Below are 21,622 nucleotides of genomic sequence, written 5' to 3'. Positions count from 1 at the left end.
CCTGAGCCAAAGACAGATGCTCAACCACTGAGCCATATAGTAGATTTTAAACGGATTTTAAAGTGGACAATCCCACCTGCAGGGCTCCAGAGCTGTATGAGTATTTGAAAACAGAAAGGGTCAGAATTATCCCAGAGTACCCTGCTCCTTCTGCGTCTCCCCGCACCGGGCCAGCCCCACCTTGGTTGGACTGTCCCCACCGGCATTTGCATGCCCCCTTCTCTGGGCTCCAGCCCGCCCCCCGCCCCTGTGCTTCCACCTTCACTGGATTTCCAAATCTTTCACTCTCTTTTTTTTCTCAGAGAACAAGCACTAGATGGGGAGAGGGGAGTGTTCCACCATCAGGATCTAGGGAAGCCTCTTAACTCATCCCAGTCTGTAATGTCCTCATCAGTCAAACAGACAAAGGGCTATGAGGCTGGGCGATCATGTAGGTCTCTCTTATCTCTAAATATCTGGGTTGAACCATCCCCAGGGAGGAGCTTCCTGGGCTTGTGCACACTTCACCTCAGTTTAAACCACAGCCCCATATGCCCCTCGTCACACTGAGAAGCCAGCCGTGTGGGGAAATGCCTCTGGGATCTCTTCCCCTCAAAACTGCTCCCCTGTGGTGGGCAAGGCTCTGGGGATCCAAAATGAAATTGCATCCCATCCTAAGACGCTGGCAGTGACCTCAGGTGACTGCACTGTTTCCTCATTCCATCCCCACTGCACCCTCCTAAGCTCACTGATAGGAGCAGGAGGGAGACTCTGCTTGTGAAGAGCTTTGTGGCTTTTGTGGAGAGCCAGCACTAGCTATGGTGCAAAGTTGCTCTCCCCAGCCTGAGGGGGCAGGGGATAGGGGGGATGGTTTCCCTATGGCAGGAGACAAAACCCTGACTGTGACCTCAACACCAGCAGAGACCTGGAAGAGCACAGGAAGGAAGAGAAATCCTGAAATATCCAGAGAATCCAGGCCAGGACGTGACCTTCATAGATTTAAATCCAAGAGTGAAATACGATGTTGCTCACTTGCCAGAACCTTATTTCAGCCCCTGGCACCTAGACCCCTCCAAGACTCTGTCCATAGGAAAGACTCTGGAGAAGAGGCAGCAGTAGAGACTGGTGCCACAGGCCACCTCTGCACAAAGCCCCAGGCTCCAGGGTCCTCGGAGACACCTGAGGCCTGCACCTCTCCCAGGGCCTTCTGCACGCAGAAGGGGTGCAGGAGTGGGGCCAGCTTCTTCATTTTAAGCCAGTTGTGTCCCCTGCTTGCTTTTGAGTTTTTGGACAAGCCTCCCTTTAATGAGAAGCCTTTGCATGCTTTCTTTGAGCAGAAAATCTTGTAAAAAGAGGGCAGGCAAGTATTCTAAACAAGCTCTCAAGAGGAGTATAAATAAAGTAAAAAAACCAGCCTTCTGCTTCATTCCCCAGGTTACCCTGCAGCTCCTGGAAATAAAAACATATTTTACTCTTCTGGGAGAACGTGCCTTAAAAGGGGGGAAAATGCCATTAGCACCCCAGCTTGAGAAGCTGGAAGGTTCAGTGGGCTTCTAATGAGGGAGCTGTTCACCTTTCCTTGGTTTCTTCTCCCTAGGTGGGTTACAGTCGGCACTTAGCCACACTGTCCAGCTCCAGAATCCTGCGGCATGCTACTTTCTTTCTGAGTTTTTTTTTTTTTTTTAAGATTTTACTTATTTATTCATGAGAGACATACAGAGAGAGGCAGAGATACAGACAGAGGAAGAAGCAGGCTCCCTGAGGAGAGTCCAATGTGGGACTCAATCCCAGGACCCCAGGATCATGCCCTGAGCAAAGGCAGACGCTCAACCATTGAGCCACCCAGGTGTCCCTCTTTCTCAGTTTTTTAATTGGCTACCTCACGAAGAAGCAGTGCGGTGCTTAAGGCTCTGAGTTTTACAGCCAGGGGCTGTGGGTTTGAAGCTCAGCTCTGTGATTCTGGTTGGTTTTTTGTTTTTGTTTTTGTTTTTGTTTTTGTTTTTTGGACCATAAAAATGGGAATCATTGTAATAATAGTTTATGAAGTTTATACAAGTTAAACCGCTTAGAATGCTTAGGAGGCTCAATAATACTAGCTGCTATTGCTTGAAAAAGCTTTATCTGACTTCCTCTTGTTGGAAGGGAATTCTGGAGAGATTCCAGAGGAGAACTGGCATCTCTTTGCAAGCAAGAATTATGTGTTATACCCATTTCCCAGCCACCCCAGCATAGGGCCTGGCCACGTTGGTACTCAATGTATGGCTTTGGGATGAATAAAAAGGGTGAGAGGAAATTGTAGACATCTGTCTTTATAGGGCAGTGCCAATGACACTTGGGGACATGTTCATGGCATTTACGGGCTGCATCCCTTCCAGAAAGGGAAAACGGAGTGTAGTTCGCAGTACATTACTATGCTTAATTTTTGGCATTGAAAACCTCTTGTTACCAGAGTTCAACAGATTCTGAAATCAAGCGGGAGAGATTTCTAATAGCTCCATGCCTTGTGCAAGATGCCCAGGGAGAATCAGGTGCTTGCTCCTTCTGGAAGCAGGAAGGAGAGCTAGGGAGAGGTTGGCTGAGCCAAAAGTGAAAGGATCAACACACACACACATTTACACACATGCTTACAACATGCACACATATGCATATGCGCACAAGTACAGTGTGAGCTCACAGAAGCATGTAATTGCTTCCAGGTGAAATACGTTTGTTGTATTACGCTGTTTTTGGAAAGCACCATTTTTAATTAGAGAAGTAGCATAGAGCATGGGAACAAGGAAAAAATACTTCTATGGACAGTTAGACCTCCACCAAAAGTAGCTTCTTTTCCTCCTTTCACATGAGGTCTGAAAGACAAAATCCATCTTCATCCCCTCTCCTATCACCTGCAAGAAAAACTGCTGACACTAAGTAATGTGTCAGGATGACTGTCTCTGAGCACCAAGAGTAGGCTACATAATCCTAATCTTACCTGGCATTCTCTCCCCAACCCCATAGTCATGAGCAAGGCAGAGAAGGGGGACTCCTCCCAGTAAAGGACAAACTAAATTGCACATGTATTCTTGAGCCTAGAGCTGGTAAAAGGGATCCAGGAGGTACCAACCACATGATGATATTTCTAAGCACAGCAGCATGCTGTCCCCCTCCACCGTTCTCTCAGTGATGGACTTATTAAACTGTAGTTTCTGAATTTTCAAGGCTGCCTGATGCCTGTTTCTGTGGAAAGCCCTTCTTGGGGCCCCCAGAAACTGGAGGAGAACAGAGAGGTCTAATGGGCATGGTAACACAAGAGATATAACATCAGGGCACCTGGGTGGCTCAGTGGTTGAACGTCTGCCTTTGGCCCAGGGTATGATCCTGGGGTCGGGGGATTGAGTCCCACCTCGGGCTCCCCACAGGGAGCCTACTTCTCCCTCTGCCTGTGTCTCTGTGTCTCTCATAAATAAATAAAATATTTTTAAAAATTTAAAAAGAAGAGGTGCAACATCCCCAGGATTCCAGATCTCTCAACCTTGTGGTTCTGGGGACAATATCTATTGATTACCTATCATCACAATGATCCTGACATTCATCCTTAAGGTGGATATTATTATGCCCCCTTTACAGTTAACAAACTGAGGCCAACATCTTTCCTGTGTCTCCTAAGTTTTACTACCTACCAAGATACCACAGGCAGCACACTTGCTAATCTTCCAAAGCTGAGAAGCAGCTATGTTAGAAAGAAAACAACATGTTAGGGCCAGAGACATGACATAGAGAGGGTCTGGCTCAGGCCTACCAGGGGAGTCAAGGCGGCTGGGGCCAAGTGGGTCGGAGACCCACTTGAGCAGACATGGCCGCTGATGCAGACTGGGAGGGAGAATCCAGGATCCCAGCCCACACTGCTGGGACTGCTTCCTCTTTCCATTCATGGTCTTTTTTTTTTTTTTTTAAAGACTTTATTTATTTATTCATAGAGACACACATAGAGACAGAGGGAGGCAGAGACACAGGCAGAGGGAGAAGCAGGCTCCATGCAGAGAGCCTGACGTGGGACTCGATCCAGGGTCTCCAGGATCACGCCCTGGGCTGCAGGCGGCACTAAACCGCTGCGCCACCGGGGCTGCCCTCCATTCATGGTCTTAAATGAGCATCTTCCATTTGTACCTCTGCTCACGGCAGAGAGAAGCATCACTTGACTCCCTTCACCCAAGAGTAAGTGGAATGGTTCTTTTCTTCTGTCCCTCACTCTTCTGTGGCCTCAGTTTCTTTCTCTGCAGAACATGTTGGTGTTGAAACCAAGATGGACCATTCCAGAAAAAGTTCCAGGGGACCCTTGGCCCCTCCCAAGAACTCCCCATCCTCACCCTCAGGCTATCAGAATCACGGAGGCCTGCCCTCTCCCACGTCTCCCCCCACACCACCCCCACACCGCACCTGAGGAACTTGTTGAGGTCCCCGTGCTTCATGTACTCGAAGACCATGATGAGCGGGTCACCCTCCACGCAGACACCATAGAACTTGACGATGTGCTCGTGCTGGAGGTTGGTCAGCAGCTCAGCCTCGCGGTGAAAGTCCTTGCGTGCGTTGTCACTGGCATCCTTCAGTGTCTGGGGACCAGGGGCAGACAGGGGAGAAAAATCAACACATCTCAGACTGAGCTTCCTATCAGCAAAGGGAAGCTTGTGTGGAGAAGGAGTTACTCTGGTGGGCCCCAAGCTTCCTGGAGGAGAAGGAAATTCATCTCATTTATTATACAAAAGATCAGAAAATGTCCTCATTCCCGAGGAAATACTGTTTGTATTAAAAACTGAGAAGTCCCTTATGGGTATGGGAGGCTTTGCAGTTTATGAAGCGCTTGTACAGATGTTTCCTCATAAGTAACAGACATGAGCTTTTTATAGTCTTCATCCTTTTTATCCTTGTTATCACCCAATTATTACCACAGGCTTCTCTTCCCATTTGGGTACCTGTTATGCCTTCAAGGATGCGATGTGCTGCTCACTTCTGCTCATGTCACTTCGTAGTATGGAAATATTCAGTACACAGAAGAGCATAATGAACCCTATGCACCCATCTTCCAGCCTGGACACGATCGTTCTGCCAGGTTTATTACCTAAGACTTCAGAAAGCTTTCTGCCACACGTTCCCATGCACACTGCCGGCTCAGAAAATTCCCCTCTCCAGTGAGCCCTAAACAGGCCCGTCACATTGCCAAGATGAAGACATCCAGGCTCTGGTGCCCTCAGTTCTCTTCTCAGAGCACCCAGACACCACAGTGTCACAGCAGGCCAAAGCTGGTGTTTGTTGATGTCACACACCTGAGCTGAACTCTTGACCTGGGCCAAACACAGAGCCAGAGCTATGGTGGCATCATAAAGACACTGACTCGAATCCTGGCCTCAGGTGCTTCTGGGCAAATAAGGAGCTACATCATGTTTATAATTAACTACAATTCCAGCTTAAAATGCACATGCTATACGAACCAGCTCCCTTGCATCTTGTCCAATTTCATCACTTGATGTGCCTCTCAGGAAATCTATGCTTTCCATGCTTCTATTTTCTGCCCACATGACATCAGGTCAGGCCTCCCTGCCTCTGCCCATGTTAATCCCTTTGCCTGGAATCCTGACTCGGGCATAAGTCACTGGTGTTGGAGGCTGACTAATGTCCCCCCCAAAGGCGTCCACATGCCAATCCCCAGAATCTATGAATATATTACCTTCCACAGAAAAGGGACTTTGCAGATGTGAGTAAGGTAAGGGTCGTGATGTGGAGGGATTATCCAAGTGGGCTCCACACCATTCCAAACAAGAGTCCTTGGGTGAGAAGGGTAGGGGTGTCGGGAGAGGGCAGATGTCAGAGTAGAAGCAGAGGTCAGACAGGACAGAAGGCACTACTCTGCTGACTTAGAAGGGGCCACCAGCCAAGGAATGTGGGTGGCTTCTAAAAACTGTAAAAGGCCGGGAAATATTTTCTGCCCTAGAGCCTCCAGAAGCCGCCAGCTCTGCTGACACCTTCCCTTTAGCTTAGTGGAACTGATTTTGCATCATAACTGTGTGAGGAATCATTTCTGTTGTTTAAGCCCATATAGTAATTTGTTACACCAGGCACAATTAAGGGACAAGAAGGGACACGCAGAGGATTCCTCTTGGTAGAGGTGGCATATGGCATACGGTGGCATATGTGAGTCCCTTCTCCAGAGCCTGCAATAATTCCTTATCAGTGTTAGATGGCAAGTGTGAATCTCATATTCACAAAAAATTGACCACTGAGACAGAATGAAAGCACCGTCATCCATCAGATGTGACTAGGGGCAAGACAACACGCTATGTCCAGGATCAGAGAACACCACCAGGCCCCTGGTGGTCTTATTGTAGCTCAGTGCCTTGACTCTGCTCTCCTAAGGGAAGACTCCTGACCTGGGCAACTTACAGACCTTAGAATGTACGGCAAATCAAGTTCTTAAGGACAAGACTTGGCATGCAAATTAGCAGCCAAGACATTTCTCAGGGCATGCTCTTAGTATTAACACCTGCTGGGAGGGATTGGGCAGAGGGGGAGGTTGAGCTGTGATGTAGTGTCAACAGGCCTTGTCTGGCCCTGCCAGATGATCCTTCAGAATTGTCCTAAGTTGAGTCAAGGGGGCTGGGCCTTTGTAGCTTCCTATCAGTCAGCCCCTGGATGGAGGCCACCCCAGAAACGGAGTGTGACCTTGAGTGGACTTACGGACTGCCCACAGGTTGCTGGCAGCTGAGAACTGTCTGTCAGAGCCTTCCCAGCAAGCGAGAGAGCAAGTCCTTCTTGCCCAAAGGAGACCGGGAGGCTTGTCATAGAGTCTACCACACGATGAGCTTGCAATATGTAACTTACCCTGCCCAAGGCCGTTCTCTGCACAGGAGGGCACAGATGAATATGCAGGGCCTGCCTCGCATCAGTGACAAGGAAACATTAAAATGACAGAGGCAGCAGCAAGGTCACAAAGTCTTTTCTGCTACAATCTAGCATTTTCATGAACTGCCTTTAGCCAGATTCGAAGCTTTCTCCCCAGTGATGACCTGACTCAAGGAGACAGAAATTATATCCATAGTTTTCTTTAGGCTAGAGGCAGTTGTTTCTTATGCCAAATTCTGGAGATACTGATTGAAAATAAGGGTCTGGCACTGGGTTTTCCCATTCTCTCTTAGTATGTGGTTTTCTAAGAAGTGTCCCTTAACAGCACTGGCTCTGAAAAGTGAGTAGATTTGGCCTAGCAAGTACTCAGAGAGGCCATAAAACTTTGGGAGGACCATTGCCATGGAAACCACACATTTCTTCATTTAATAACAAAATGAACAGAGGCTGAGAGCCTGGGATCTGGTGCTCTGCTCCCTGGAAGCTCCAGAAACTGGGCTGTACCCATCCAAACTAAGTTCCTTCATCCCTGCTGCACAGAAAAATGTGAAGTGCTTATCTTGCTGACTTGTTTTGGTTGCTTTTTAATCCAACCACTGTTTTTTTTTGTTGTTGTTGTTCTGCTGAACTTGTAGGTAAAAAAATAAAAAAATAACAGGGGAAGCAGATGGACTCGGAGGAGATGGACGTTGTTTTGGCTGGGAGCAAAATACACGGGAACATCTCTCGCACTCGGACTTGCATTATGGTTTTCGGTATGTGTCTGTCTCCACTACTTCCTTTGACAGCAGAATCCAGTGTTGGGCAAATAAAAGAACCATTGATCCATGAGGTCTATGCAAACTAGAGATATAAGAGCATTGGAAAGGAAGGAAAGGTGAACATGCATCTGTAAAGGTGGTGGGACGTGGGTCCAACTACAAGCAGAGAAAGCAGACAGGAGAGGAGAATATAAGGATGGAGAGAAGACTTTATAACGTACTCTCAACCTAGAGGGCTGGCCACAAAGACTTGTGTTCTCCTTCTGGTCAGGAAGGTCAGATCCTCCCAATGGTGGTATCCAGAAAGAAGATGTTCTAGCTTAGAACTGAAAAAGTCTGGGTTCAAATTCTGACTCTGCCTTGGACCTCTCTGAACTCTGGTTTTCTCCTCTGTGGAGTGAGGGTAATGATATCATCTCCTTCACAGGGTCAGGAGGTGGACTGAGTGAGGTAGTGTAAGCTGAGATGCCTCCCAGGACTCTGGTAGAGAGTGATATTTGAAATCAAAACCACAACCAGGCCTGCATTCTATTTGCTTGCACGAGGATCCAGGGAGGCCAAAAGATGCATGGATAAGGCATAGAGATGGCCCACCATGAGAAGAGGCTATCCCAGAGGTGCCACCATTCTTTCCCAAAAGCCCTTTGAAGCCTGCAGCATCTTTTCAGAAATCAGACTCCTTATTCGAAGGCTTCCCTGTGTCACTGAGACAGCTTATTTCTGGGGCCTCAGCCTGTCTTTCACAGTGAGCTAGAGAAGGCTACTGACCCCTTTAGGCCATTATCACAAAGCGTGAACAAATTTTGCATGTAATCTCTTAAGTTTAGCTATATAGTATTGATTCAAGAATGCTAGATTGTATGTGTGTGTGTGTGTGTGTGTGAGAGAGAGAGAGAGAGAGAGAGAATCAGGCAGTGGGGTAGAGGAATAGGAAGGGAGGGGAGACAGGATTTTCTTTGGAGGAGGGCACCAAACTAAAACAGCTAGTAAGCATCTAACATTTCCATCTCCCCAAAGCAATATCCTACAGTAAGAGACTGTTCTTAGTGTAATGTCTGTCAGAAACTGTGCCTCAGTAAAATTTTTGGATTTAAGAAAGGTTTCACTATTCATGAGGTGAGTGCATCCCATAAACCTAGCTTCATCCTATGAGCCCATCCATTTTTGCCTGTTGGGTCCTTTTTCTAAATTATGATTCAATTCTATTTTAAGAAATTCAGAAAATATGGCAGTAACAAGTTGGGCAAAAGCCTCTTCTGAATTTGGCACTCAAAGGACAGAATTTTTCTAAGGGTAGAACCACAGCCAGACAGCAATCAGAAGCTGGAAAAATCCTGCTATCAACCCTATTTATAAAAATCATCTCTGTTTTCGTACCATGGCTGATTGTCATTTTACTCAATTAAGGGAGGCTTGGCTGGTTCCCCGAGTCCTTGGCATTGGACATGAGGTGGCAGCTTCCCTCACTGACGACTGCCTCCACTTTGACAGGCATATTTGCCCCATCATTGAGCATTGCTATTTTCTTACTCCTGGTGTCTGCTTTGTAGCTTCGTTTCTTCTTATTCCTGGTGAATTTCCTGACACTTCAAAGCTACCATCCTTTCCGAAGACATTCTCAAGGGACAGGTCTCATCTAGAGCTAAAGAGTTACTGCCTTGAGCACACACTGATTCAGAGTTAGAAGAATTGAGCAGCATGCAATAAACTAGCACAGAACTGAGAAACTAGTGAAGGCAAAACAGAAGTCAGGAAAAAACGAGAGGAAAATTAGCATTCCTCTCAAATGCTTCCATGAAATATTAAGGCTAACTAATAGGAAGCTAGTAGGAGAGGCTAGAGAGCTTACTAGAAATCATTGGTGTGATTGGATGCTGTAGGATATGACAAATGATCATGCTTTCAAAGTACAGGTGGTTTGGGAGACACAAGGTAAAACAGAGATTGTGTCCTTTTTTTAAACACTGAGCTCATATTTTTCTCATATAATTTTTAACATCATAGAAACAAAGTTAAAGTGAAGGATAGGAAAAGAAGAGATCATTATGGTTAAGACCTCATCAGGCCTAAGGCTCATTGCTGTGCTTAAAATACAGAGGGCAGTGAGAAAAACCCCATAGGAAACGACTAATACACATGAGGATGTCTGTCAATATGCCTAAGTTCTTCTGGGTCAGGATGATTGAGTGAAGATCTGTCACTAATGGAGACTGTTGACTCTGATACCTCTTAGACTTACACTGTTCAATATGGTAGCCAATAGCCACATGTGGCTGGTGGTCATTTGAAATCTGGCTAATCCAAACTGAGATGTGCTGTAGGTATAAAACACACACCAGATTTCAAAAACTTGCAGTGAATAAAATATCTCATTAATATTTTTATATTAGCAATGTGTTAAAATGATATTTTAGATATGTCAAGTCAAATAAAATAGATGAATACAGCCAGCATTGTCTGTTTCTTTTTATGTTTTTAATGTACATACTGAGAAATTTAAAAATAAGAATGTGACTTGCATTTGTGGCTCACATTGTACTTCTGTTGGACAGCACTGTTCTATAAGAGCCATCTCAATAGGCTATCAATGGGCCAACATGTCTGTAGTATTGAAAAACAACACTAAGCTGAAATAGGATTAAGGCAGACACCCTTCTTATAAGGTTTCACAGGTAACAATTTAGAGTAAGCTGCAGTCACAATGCTATGTGATTCTTCCAACTTACAGGTCTTCTCTAAAGAATGATAGAGGAAGCTTTTATCAAATTCTTACAAAAGTGAACTTTGGAAGACTATATCATAATAAATTCAGAGATAGTTAGAGCTTGATAGAAAGATCTTAAAAATTAAGTAAGATGCATTAGGTGGCTTTCCTATATCCCGACAAATGTAAAAACTAATGAAATTGATCCCACATAGTGCTCATTGCATGTTGGAAACCAACACTCTGTGTATATTAACTTGATCATATGTAACTGGCCTTTGCAAGGACTTTAATTATGTACCAAGTGACAGCTTCAAATACAAGATTCATAGCCAGGGTGTTGATTGCTGCTATCTTTATTTTCACAGCCACACTGACTCTTACAGTTCAGAATCTAACAAGTCGACCATCCAATGGGAAACACAGGCTAAGTCCTAATTCACATGCTTTAAAATGCTTGCAATAATTTGGGTGGTGAAATCTATGGCTGTGCATATTATTCAAGTTGCATATCACAAACACTAAGTCTTTGGAAGACAAGAAACTAATTCATAGCAACAGTCGTATTAGAGAGATATTGACTCAAAGGAATAAATCAGAAGTTGTCCTCCAGTAGGGACAGCTGCAATATATATCCTGGCCTTAAATACAATTAAAAATCAGAGCCAATTTCACCAAAGTTGCTGAAGGATCATGGTAGGCCGGGACTCAATCGGGAGTTGGGTTATCATGCTAAAGTCAATTAAAAAGCAGCGTAGCTACTGCAAGGCACAGGTTCCAGAGAAACAGAAGTGTGAAATGAAGCCTCCAGTTGTATTTAATACCAGATGAGTCCTCATTCCAGTGACATGCACTGTTTTGGATTTAGCATTTCTGAGATGATGGGGATGAATTGGAGATAAGCCAGAAAATAAGGTTAATAAGACAACTTAACAAGACAAAAAGCAGATCTTCCATCAAAGGTTAAAAGTTGAAGTTCCTGGAAAGGGGATATTAAGAGAGGGATATTGGAGCCTACCTGACTCAAGTTTAGGAGGGGTCCTCACCAGGAAGACGTCATTCTCCATCTTATAGTACATATGGGTACATATGTACACACACACACACACACACACACACACGCATGTGTGCTTACACTAAAGTACAATAGAAATCCATTAAACAAAGTCTGGATCATAAAGACAATGAAGGCTTTTAATAAGCCACTATTAAAGTTCTACAATTTCTATTCCTAGAGACTTGTAAAGATGGAGTTGATAGCACTTTCTGCAACATTATGTCTTGTTAAGGTATACAAACTCCTTTTTTAGGGCAGCACTGACAAATGTTCTCTTAAATATACTCATCTTGTCATCTTCCATTTCCATTTTGTGGGAGTAAGGATTTCACATACCAGGGTACATGGAGGGGGGGTAACAGAAAAAGGGAGGAATGGGAGGGAAGCTTCACAATTAATCAATATGTGAGGACAGATATGGTCTCACACACACACACACACACACACACACACACACACACACCCCAAAACAAAACAAAAAAAACCTAAAATGAAAAAAAAAAGAAAAGAGCCACCTGTCTTAGACATAAATGTGCCTAGGTAGAGCACATGAGCTCTTGAACTGATGAACTCCTGATGCCCTTTCTCATCCATGGATGGTCTCACTGTTCAAGAGTGAGAGAGCATGAACTTTTCTTTTTGAGCCCTTCTTCTGCCCTCTCCATTTTCTGAGACAATTGGCTCTAGTTGCTTCTTCTTCCATAGATGGTCTCATCTGTGCCATGTGACTACCTCGGATGGTTGGGCCCCATGTACATGGCCTGGCATGAAGGCAGAGTAGACTCACTGAACACACAGTCTTTTCCTTCTTGAGCGTGCTTTGTGAGAGGACCAGAGACTACGTAAGCAGTAGTCTACAGCTGGCCTGGAGGCAGGAGTCGAGTGTTAGGAAGCAGCAGAAGCTAGAGATAGCCATACTCCATCAACAGGGAAGCCTAGAAGGCAATCTCTGAGGTCTCCTACTGCGAGGATGAGGAAGTCATAGTCATAGTCATAAGGTCTACCTCAGATCCAGGGAGAGCTTTTAGATCCCAGTTGTTCTAGTCACAGTGAGGCCTCCTTGTCCTGCACACTTGATTTGGGTTGGTCATCTTTTTTTTTTCTTCTCAGATCTTCGCTCTTTTCAGGGATGGAATCTCTAATATTCTTTCAGGGAACCATTATTCCCCCATATTCAGTCTCTGTGCGTTGTGTAGAGCTGATCCCCATCTTCCATTTCTTGGGATATGTAACTCATTTCTGGGGTCACCCCAGGCCTGGATATTCAGACTAGTAGACTAGTATCCAGAGAGTCAGAGGACCTGGTGACCCAACTCAAGACAGGCCAGAAGGACTCTTGTGTAATTGTTGGAGAAAAGGAGCTCTCTTTAGGGTTGTTAGGATGGGAGGATCTAAGTCCAGAGCCATTGCTGCCAAGTCTTTACCACAGTGGAAAGAGAAGAACCTGTCTGAGAATACAGTCAATACAGAGGAAAGCAGAGCTAAGAGATACATAGAAGGAGAACTGATTTCCTGAATCCAGCAGTACCTGAAGCTTGGATGCCTCTAGCAAGGTTTTCCAGTAGCTTCAGCAAATAAATATCCTTTTCTGCTTAAACCAGCTTGAGTAAGGTTTTCCATAAACATTCTACCAGTCTTCTTATCAAAGCTGAGTATGATGGTTTGCTTATTTTCACTCCAGAATCCAGTTTTCTTTATTTCAGCCTATTTCCTTGAATTGCATCTCTATTCAGGAAAACAGGAAAGTGCCTCTCATTCTTCCATACAAATGAACACAACTAACATATACCTTTGCATTACTTGGTGAGTGGTATTGTGTTGAATTTCTTCACCTGGTTCTACAAGCACATGTGAAAAATTCAATAAATAAAAGTGAGCACTGGATGTTATACTATATGTTGGCAAATCGAACTCCAGTAAAAAAATATACAGAAAAAGTGTGGTGCATGATGAGCATCAGACTAATGGGGAGGCCTGAATTTTAATCCTAGGTCTGACATTAAGCGACCTCCTTTTTCAAGCTACGTGACCTTGGATAGGTCATTCGTCTTCTCTGGGTTCCCATTTCCTCACTGGCAAAATGTAGGTGTTAAGCCAAAGAACATCAGTTAATAGCTCTATATATCTGCATAGTGGTTTAATCATTTCTAAAGTGATTTCTCATTAGATTACATAATTCTATATATATTCTATATATATATAAATATCATCTTTACAGTTTATCTCAGCTATAAAATTCTATGACAATCAGTAGCTCATCAGATCATTTTGTTACCTAGAAATGCCAACTGCTGACTCTTCACTATTTCGAAGGCTATTTTTTCCACAGTTTTTCTGTCGATCCATCCACCCCTTCATTCATTCAACAAGCATTTATTCCATGCTACCAGATATTAGACAATGTGCTAAAAAGCATGGTTCCCACCCTCAAGAATATGTCACTCTAGTGGAGGAGACACACAATCACACCATTGATGAAATAAGCCCGCAGATACATAGAGAATTAAAAATCTTGACAAATGCTAGAAAGGACAAGTACAGATACCTTAATAGATATTAGAGGGAGGTCTGACCTAGCTGGGAGAGTAGGCAAGGGAAAGTCTCCCCATAGAAGAACTACTGGAGTGGATGGCTGGTGAATTAAGGGAAACTGTGTGGATCGAGGTAGGGGGCTCTCCAGACACAGGAGTGGCAATACATGTTAGATGCTACTTTGGGGCTGTAGAAAGGTAATGTGCCAGCAGGCTATCAGTCAACTCTTCCAAAACCCTTGGTGAAGAAAAATCATCATTATTTCCTCCATAATAAGAAGATACTCAGAAATATGAAATGCAAAAATCCTGAAGGTAGTGCCTGCTGAGGTCGGATCTCACCATTTCGAGTCTCAAAAGTTCCTATGCTGTGCCTCTCGCTTGCTTTAACTTACACCTCGAGGAAGTCACTCAGCTTCCCTGGGTCTTGGATTTCTCATCTATAAAACATGAGACTCGGTTTCTGTATGATTTCTAAAGTCTGTCTTGTATGCCACATTTTATGTTTCTAGAAATACACCTGAGTTAGTGGAGAGGGGGAGGAGAGGCCGTGAATCCTACCAAGCGCACTTGTGGCTATATTTAAAAAACAAAAATCAGCGTGCATTCATAGTACAAGAAAATGTTGTAGGCATCGTAGCTATTGAAATGCAGGTTGGATAGAGCCAAAAATAGCTAACGCACCCACTGCTAATGCAGGGAAACTACCATGAAGCTTTTCCTTGGCAAATGAGCTACTTAAAGGTAAAGTAACTCATTCTGATCAAGGGCTGGTTTCTCTGCTTCTCATCCTCTTTATGGGTTCTTCAATTGTAATTCAGTGTAAAGGGAAAAAATAGTTGTTGCATCCATTTCACTAAAAAAACGAAGGTCGTCCAAAAAATATCAAGAAAAGTTTAATCTGGTTGGTTCCGAACAAGCAAATACTCTAATGGGAGAGGCATGCTCAGCCCTTGTGGGCTTTTCAGTGCCCTACACATGCCTTAGGATCACTGCCATCTTAAATCGGTTCCTGTGGATCCCTCAAGTTCTTAAATCATTTGGGTCAGGAGATCCCAGAATTTACAGGAAACTGACATCTGTCGGTCTGAATGCAAAGCCTTGGATTTCAAACCAGTCAGCTCCTTCTAGAGAAGGAAAGAGGACAATAGCTGCTATTTCTTAGATGCATAATCAATGCTGCAGGGGTTGCTAGGCAACCGGCAGAAAGCCTGTCAAACATCCCTGGTGCCTCCAATGGAAGAGGAGCTCCAGCAGCAACTCATCAGAGGTGACAGGCTGGAGGTCTAGGGGGGACCCGGAAGCTGCATTCCAATTGTCTCATTCCTTTAAAAAATCACTACTGTGCATAAAGGACTGTGGTTAGGACTGAACCATAGATATTTTTCTCTCAGGCTCATGGGAGAGCCTTTGAACATACTTTCAGTTGGCTAGCCCATAGCCTGAAAAATGAGCAGGTCAGGCTGGAGAGAACAGTTCCGTAAAAGGTTTGTGTGTTGTTCTGATCCATTCATCCTGGAGCTGGGGAAGGTCTGACTGGTTCTTCTGTAGCTGCAGCCTCTGGATCCCAGGAAGTTAAAATGGGCATCGTCTCTGAAGCTAAAAGTCATTCAGGCAAATAGAGGCAAAGCATCTGATTTCAACAAGACTTTGCATGCAAGGTCACGGAGATGAGACATCTTAGGTGTGCGACCTTGAGGTTGGATTGAATTTTTAAGCTGCAGGAATTTTGTCCCCTGAACTTGGAATAATAGTTTCTTTTGAATTTCAACAAGAAGGAACTAGCAGAGAAGGAATCAGGAGCTGATAAAGGGGAAAATTCAATTTTATGTTTGTTTCATTGTTTTTCGTTTCTTTGCTTTTAGTAGTGTTGATTAACAAGCACTCATCATAGGACATTAATTTGCAAACTTATTTGACAAAGCCAGAAAGCTGATGAGGACCAGGTCCTGGGTCCAGATCAGAGGTGGGATTAGGGCTAGGACTGGATTCACACCAGAGAGAAGCCTCACTGACATTAGCAGTGGGAGATGTGCCCAGGTGGAGGCATGCTGTGGGCAGGACAACCAGCTACACCCCTCTGGTGCTGGCTGATCTTCATCATTACCAGCCGGAGCCCTGAAACCCTCTATTTGCATGTGTTGGGAAGGAAATGTAACCCTTGGGTTGCGGGTGCCCTGGATTTAGCCACACAACACACTCTGCTTTTGGAAAAGTGCAGCGAAGCAGGCAGAGAATATGGAATGACACTAAAATGAAAGGTTCTACCCATTAAGAAATTTGGTGAATCTCCCTCCTTATCTGGCTGAGGTCCCTCAGCTACTCCTACACCGTCATCTAGGATTCCCTCATCTTCCAGAATTTTCTCACATTCGAAGCTTCTCACCTTGTGACCCCAAAAATCTGAATTCCAAATGTGAAGGCCTGACTTAGCTCCCTGGGTGGTCTCCAAATATCAGTGGGAGGAAACAAGAACCCAGAACATGAATCCATGATCTTTAGCATCCTTGCATATAACTCATGACTAGGTTAGGATCAGATCTTTCCTAAGCATATTCCAGCTTTCATATTTTATCAGTCTATGAAGCTACAAAAATAGAGGCACCTTTTGGTCCCATTTATCCAAAGGGTGGGGAGTGGGGAAGAGGCAGAGGAAAGTAAAGATTACAGATAGAACATTACCAAATGTTCTGAACATTTTGTGCTTAAAAACATAAAAACTTTTTGGGTAAATGAAAGAAAAGAGGAAGCAATTGCAACAGCAGGAATACCACCCTGAGTCACAGCAGGATTCTTATTTTACACCTTTTACCCCACTTGACCTCACATCTTTCCAGCATTTCCTTCCTGTCTCCTCTCCTCTGGCTGCCTCTCCCCTTCCATTTGCCTAGCTCAGGGAGATGATGTTTCTTGATATGACATTTACCCTCCCTGGAAAGTTCTGTCCTTTATTCACTCCAAAGTACAGCTTTTAGAAAACTTTGGTGAGAATCTAAGAGCATCCATGCCACTCAGGTTGGCTACTTTGGATGATATCAGAAGAGTCAATGCACTGTTTTCGTCCTCTGGATGAATTTTAACAGAAACTGTGCTTAGTCCACAGGATGAGTAAGGTCAAGAATTTTCTCTCTCCTCAATTACCTATTATGTAGAGACTAAAGTAGTTTAATGCTAAGGACAGCAGTAATGGAATAGACACCTGATTTTGAAACATGAAAGGTTGTCCTGGTTATAACTAATAAACAAACACCACTGGTATCAGCATTCTGTGTTTGGCAGAAACAAATAAAACCCAATCATCTTCTGTTAAGTAAAAAAGTTACATTTTATTGTATTAGCCAAGTCCATATTCCTTTGGCACTTAATTCATTTTATAAATATATGCCTCTTTTAAGTGCTTTACATATATTATTCAATACCTTGGTGAGTTGGGTTCTTTGTGAGTTTTTTGTTAGTTTTGACAATGCATATGTAAAAGATCTGCTGAAGTCTTTTGTGCTATTTTTGTTAATTCTTATGTTTTAGAGAGCTCAGTGGAAATTTTATCCCCTTCAGTAACGTTTATGTTATCAAAACCCAGGTCTCCTTTTTGAGTTTTGGGATGAAGTGGCTGGAAGTAGGGACTTTCAGCCTCCTTTATTTCAGTAAAACCTTGAGTCTCCTAGGGTGGTGGAATCTACAAGAGATGCCATCCAACCCAGGATGGAATCATGCCTGAGTTGTATTAAATCCTGGGGCTCTGGGAATACTTGGGAGGGACAGGGTAAGGTGTAATAGCAGATGTCAGCAGAAAAGAGGCCTGGAGGGAAAGTGAACTCCAGTCTCCCTTCTAGAGCCTCCATGGAGGACAAGTTGCAGCTGAGCTTGGCATAAGCACCAAGCAATCCAACAACATGGACTGAGTCTCTAAGACTTAGCGGGTTGAATTCTGTTTGACCCTACAGACCTCCATCCCGAATTCAGTTAGCATTGACTTGGAAGAGTAGACCAGAACTATTCACAGCCTACAGACTGATAGGTTGCCCCTGAGAAAAAGCTCCAACGGTTAGATGTATCCCCAAATACCCTCCCATTGTCCACTTAGTTATAGGAAATTCAAACACATCCACCAGAGGAGACATGATTTGCTCCTGAATTGGCCAAATATAACATGAAATAATGTAGTTCCACATGTTAACGTGACCACAGATAATGAGACATTCTGGAGTGTTCTCTTACCTTCACTGCCACCAAGATCTTGTCCTGCTCAGGACAGAGGTTATAGCATTCAGCTAGGAAAACTTTTCCAAAGGCTCCTTCGCCTAGCTCCCTTTTCAGAACAATGTTATGTCTCTTGATGTGCTGAACAACTGTAAAACAAAGAGAGAATGGAAATTGGAATTGAGGCACTCAGAGGTGAAGGTAGAGGGTGGGAGTCAGTGATCTGCCTCCTGGGGTTCTCCCCTACATAGTAGCAAACCAAAGGAGAGGCTTGCTATCCATCCTCGCTGTCCACCCCAAATGGTGTGCTTTCCAGAGCTCAATTATTATTTTTGCTAGAGCAGAAGTAGTGACCTCTCTTTTGGCTGCAGAATGTCATTAATGAACTTTCCAGATTAGAAGAGGAGAGACATGAGAAAGCATAGACATTAACAACAGGCCCCTTGGGATCCCTGGGTGGTGCAGCGGTTTAGTGCCTGCCTTTGGCTCAGGGCGCGATCCTGGAGATCCGGGATCGAATCCCACATCGGGCTTCCAGTGCATGGAGCCTGCTTCTCCCTCTGCCCGTGTCTCTGCCTCTCTGTCTCTCTCTGTGTGACTATCATAAATAAAAAAAAAAAAAAAAAAAAAAAAAACAGGCCTCTCACAAACCAGATGCTTTGCATATACTCGTTCATTGTGTGTTTTTTTTAATTTTCTTATTTATTTATTTATTTATTTATTTATTTATTTATTTATTTTTTATTGGTGTTCAGTTTGCCAACGTACAGAATAACACCCAGTGCTCATCTCGTCAAGTGCTCACCTCAGTGCCTGCCACCCAGTCATCCCCACCCCCCGCCCTCCTCCCCTTCCACCACCTTTAGTTCATTTCCCAGAGTTAGGAGTCTTCCATGTTCTGTCTCCCTTTCTGATATTTCCTACCCATTTCTTCTCCCTTCCCCTCTATTTCCTTTCACTATTATTTATATTCCCCAAATGAATGAGAACATATAATGTTTGTCCTTCTCCGATTGACTTATTTCACTCAGCATAATACCCTCCAGTTCCATCCACGTCAAAGCAAATGGTGGGTGTTTGTCATTTCTAATGGCTGAGGAATATTCCATTGTATACATAAACCACATCTTCTTTATCCATTCATCTTTCGATGGACACTGAGGCTCCTTCCACAGTTTGGCTATTGTGGACATTGCTGCTAGAAACATCGGGGTGCAGGTGTCCCGGCGTTTCACTGAATCTGTATCTTTGGGGTAAATCCCCAGCAGTGCAATTGCTGGGTCGTAGGGCAGATCTATTTTTAACTCTTTGAGGAACATTAACAAGGCAGGAAACCACAAATGTTGGAGAGGATGCGGAGAAAAGGGAGCCTCCTTGCACTGTTGGTGGGAATGTGAACTGGTGCAGCCACTCATTGTGTGTTTCAAGGGAAAAGGCAGAGATAGAGCCAGGAATCCCAAAATCCTTGAGAAGATGCCTCAGGCTTCTGGGGAAGGGAGGCTCAGGGGAAACAAAGGGAAGAGCTAAGATCTGGGCATTGCTAATTAAGGCTTTGTCCTCTCATTCCAGAAATGTCTAGACCATGCTATGGCTGGCTTCCCCAACCCTTTCTAAGATTGTATCCTAGTCTTGGCTTTCCAAAGCCAAGAAGAGACAAGAATAGGTACGTCACAGGGAGAGAGACTAATTTCCCCCTCTAGTCTAGAGTGGAGCTGTTCCACATCAGCTCAACTGTATGCCATCTTAAGGAACAACGCAGGAGGCGGCCAAGGCTCTCTGGAAGCCCATCAGCTGCAAGGAGCAATGCTCCACTCAGCTCCCCTCTGTGAAGCCCAAAAGGAGACTGTGGAGGACAGAGCTGCAGGGGGAGCCTGTGCCTCTTCGCCTGACCTTCAGATGCTGCATCTGCACAGGGGCTCTACCAGGTGATCGACCACCGTTCTTTTCTGGACCCCCATCCTGAGTGGCAGTATTAGATTGGGAAGCCCTCTGGAGCCTAGAACATGCAGCTAACAATGTTCTCTCATTTTGCTCCCACAGCCCTGGGAAGCACCCCTTTCCATATTTTAAAAGTAGGTAAACTGAGTCTGCAGAACTTTCAGTGATTCTCAGTGTGGGAACGGAAGAGTTGAAATTTGAATTCAGGTCTGTCTGAATCCAGAGTACGTGTTTTTTTTCTTTCACATCACAAAGTTTCTTTACAACAGTAAATTGTGTTACACATGGCAAGAGAAATAGAAATATATAAAGAATCGAGTAAAAAGTAAACATGCTCTCCCAGCTTCCTGTTTAGTTCACCCTTCAAAGGCCAGTTCAAATTCTCACTTCCTAAGAGTTTCCAAGACAAATTTGACCACCAAAGACCTCTTTCTCTGAATTCATATTATGTGATGACTTCTGCTTAGTTGAATTCTGGCTTATCTCCCAATTATTTCACGTCTGTAAACTCCCTGAAGCTAAGAGCAACCCTATCTATCTCCTATGATCTTGTGTAATGCCTCCGGTGCTGAGCCCAGGGAAGATTTACCATGGTTTAATTTAGTGATCTTTAAAAGTCTTAAAAAAAAAAAAAGATTATTTATTTATTTATTCATGAGAGACACATAAAGAAGCAGAGACACAGGCAGAGGGAAAAGCAGTCTCCCCACGGGGAGCCCAATGTGGGACTCGATCCCAGGACCCTGGGATCACACCCTGAGCCAAAGGCAAATGCTCAACCACTGAGCCACCCAGGCTTCCCAAAAGACTTTTTTTTTTCTTGAATGTGAACTGCATTGTGAAAACAAAAGAAGATGCAAAGTGTTGTTCTGTAGTTTAAATAAGAGTAATAAAATGAAAGCCCATAAACCTACTATACCATTCAAGAAACACTATCACTTACAGGGTGGAAGCAGCATTATGCCATCACGTTCTTTCTTGATGGTATCCACTTTTCCCCAATCTCTTCTGGGGATAATTACTAACTTAAATTTAGTGTTAATCATTTCTTCTATAGGTTTCCTACTAATGATATATCCTTAATGAGATATTGTTTGGCTTTGCTACATAAATGGAATCGTACTAGGTGTTTTCTTCCACATCTTGCATTTTTCACTCCACAATGTCCTTGAGATTGAGTTACACTGAGTTACCTTGTATGTGTGTAGTGGTAATTCCATTGCTTTTACTACTTTATAATATTCTGAGAAAGGACTATACCACCATTTATTTATTCATTCTATGTTGATGGATATGCACTACAGTTTCTTTTTAGATACAATTTCATGTAAACTGCAAATGGTGATTAAGGTTTTGCTTTAATAGGATTTTACCCCTGATAATTTATGTGGTTTGGAGCTAAGACAGCTTCCATGGGCCTCTGGGAACTCAGGGTGATAAAAATCAAAAGGTCTTTTATGAGCAACAATATTAATGAATATAAGAATGTATATTAATTTCTCATGCTTCAGTAGCAAAGACTGAATTTAAGAGAAGAGAAATGTGTTCATTAGGTAGAGTGCCCATATAAAGAGACAAA

At 43.9% G+C, this 21,622-nt stretch overlaps 1 protein-coding gene across 2 annotated transcripts in view; it reads right to left on the bottom strand.

Annotated features, from left to right (window-relative positions):
* NTRK2 (neurotrophic receptor tyrosine kinase 2) overlaps nucleotides 1–21,622 on the bottom strand; it is a 332,550-nt gene that overhangs the window by 67,266 nt on the left and 243,662 nt on the right. For both annotated transcript variants that reach the window (XM_025984167.2, XM_072763240.1), the window contains 2 exons: nucleotides 18,124–18,254; nucleotides 4,396–4,568 (listed from right to left, as the gene is read on the bottom strand). In XM_025984167.2, coding sequence (XP_025839952.1) covers nucleotides 4,396–4,568; nucleotides 18,124–18,254 — 304 coding nt within the window. The remainder of the gene's footprint in view (nucleotides 1–4,395; nucleotides 4,569–18,123; nucleotides 18,255–21,622) is intronic.

This window comes from Vulpes vulpes, chromosome 1 (genome assembly GCF_048418805.1).
Source record: "Vulpes vulpes isolate BD-2025 chromosome 1, VulVul3, whole genome shotgun sequence".
Taxonomy (NCBI): Eukaryota; Metazoa; Chordata; class Mammalia; order Carnivora; family Canidae; genus Vulpes; species Vulpes vulpes.
The sequence above is the reverse complement of the archived record's forward strand: the minus strand, read 5'-3'. Positions and strand labels throughout refer to the sequence as shown.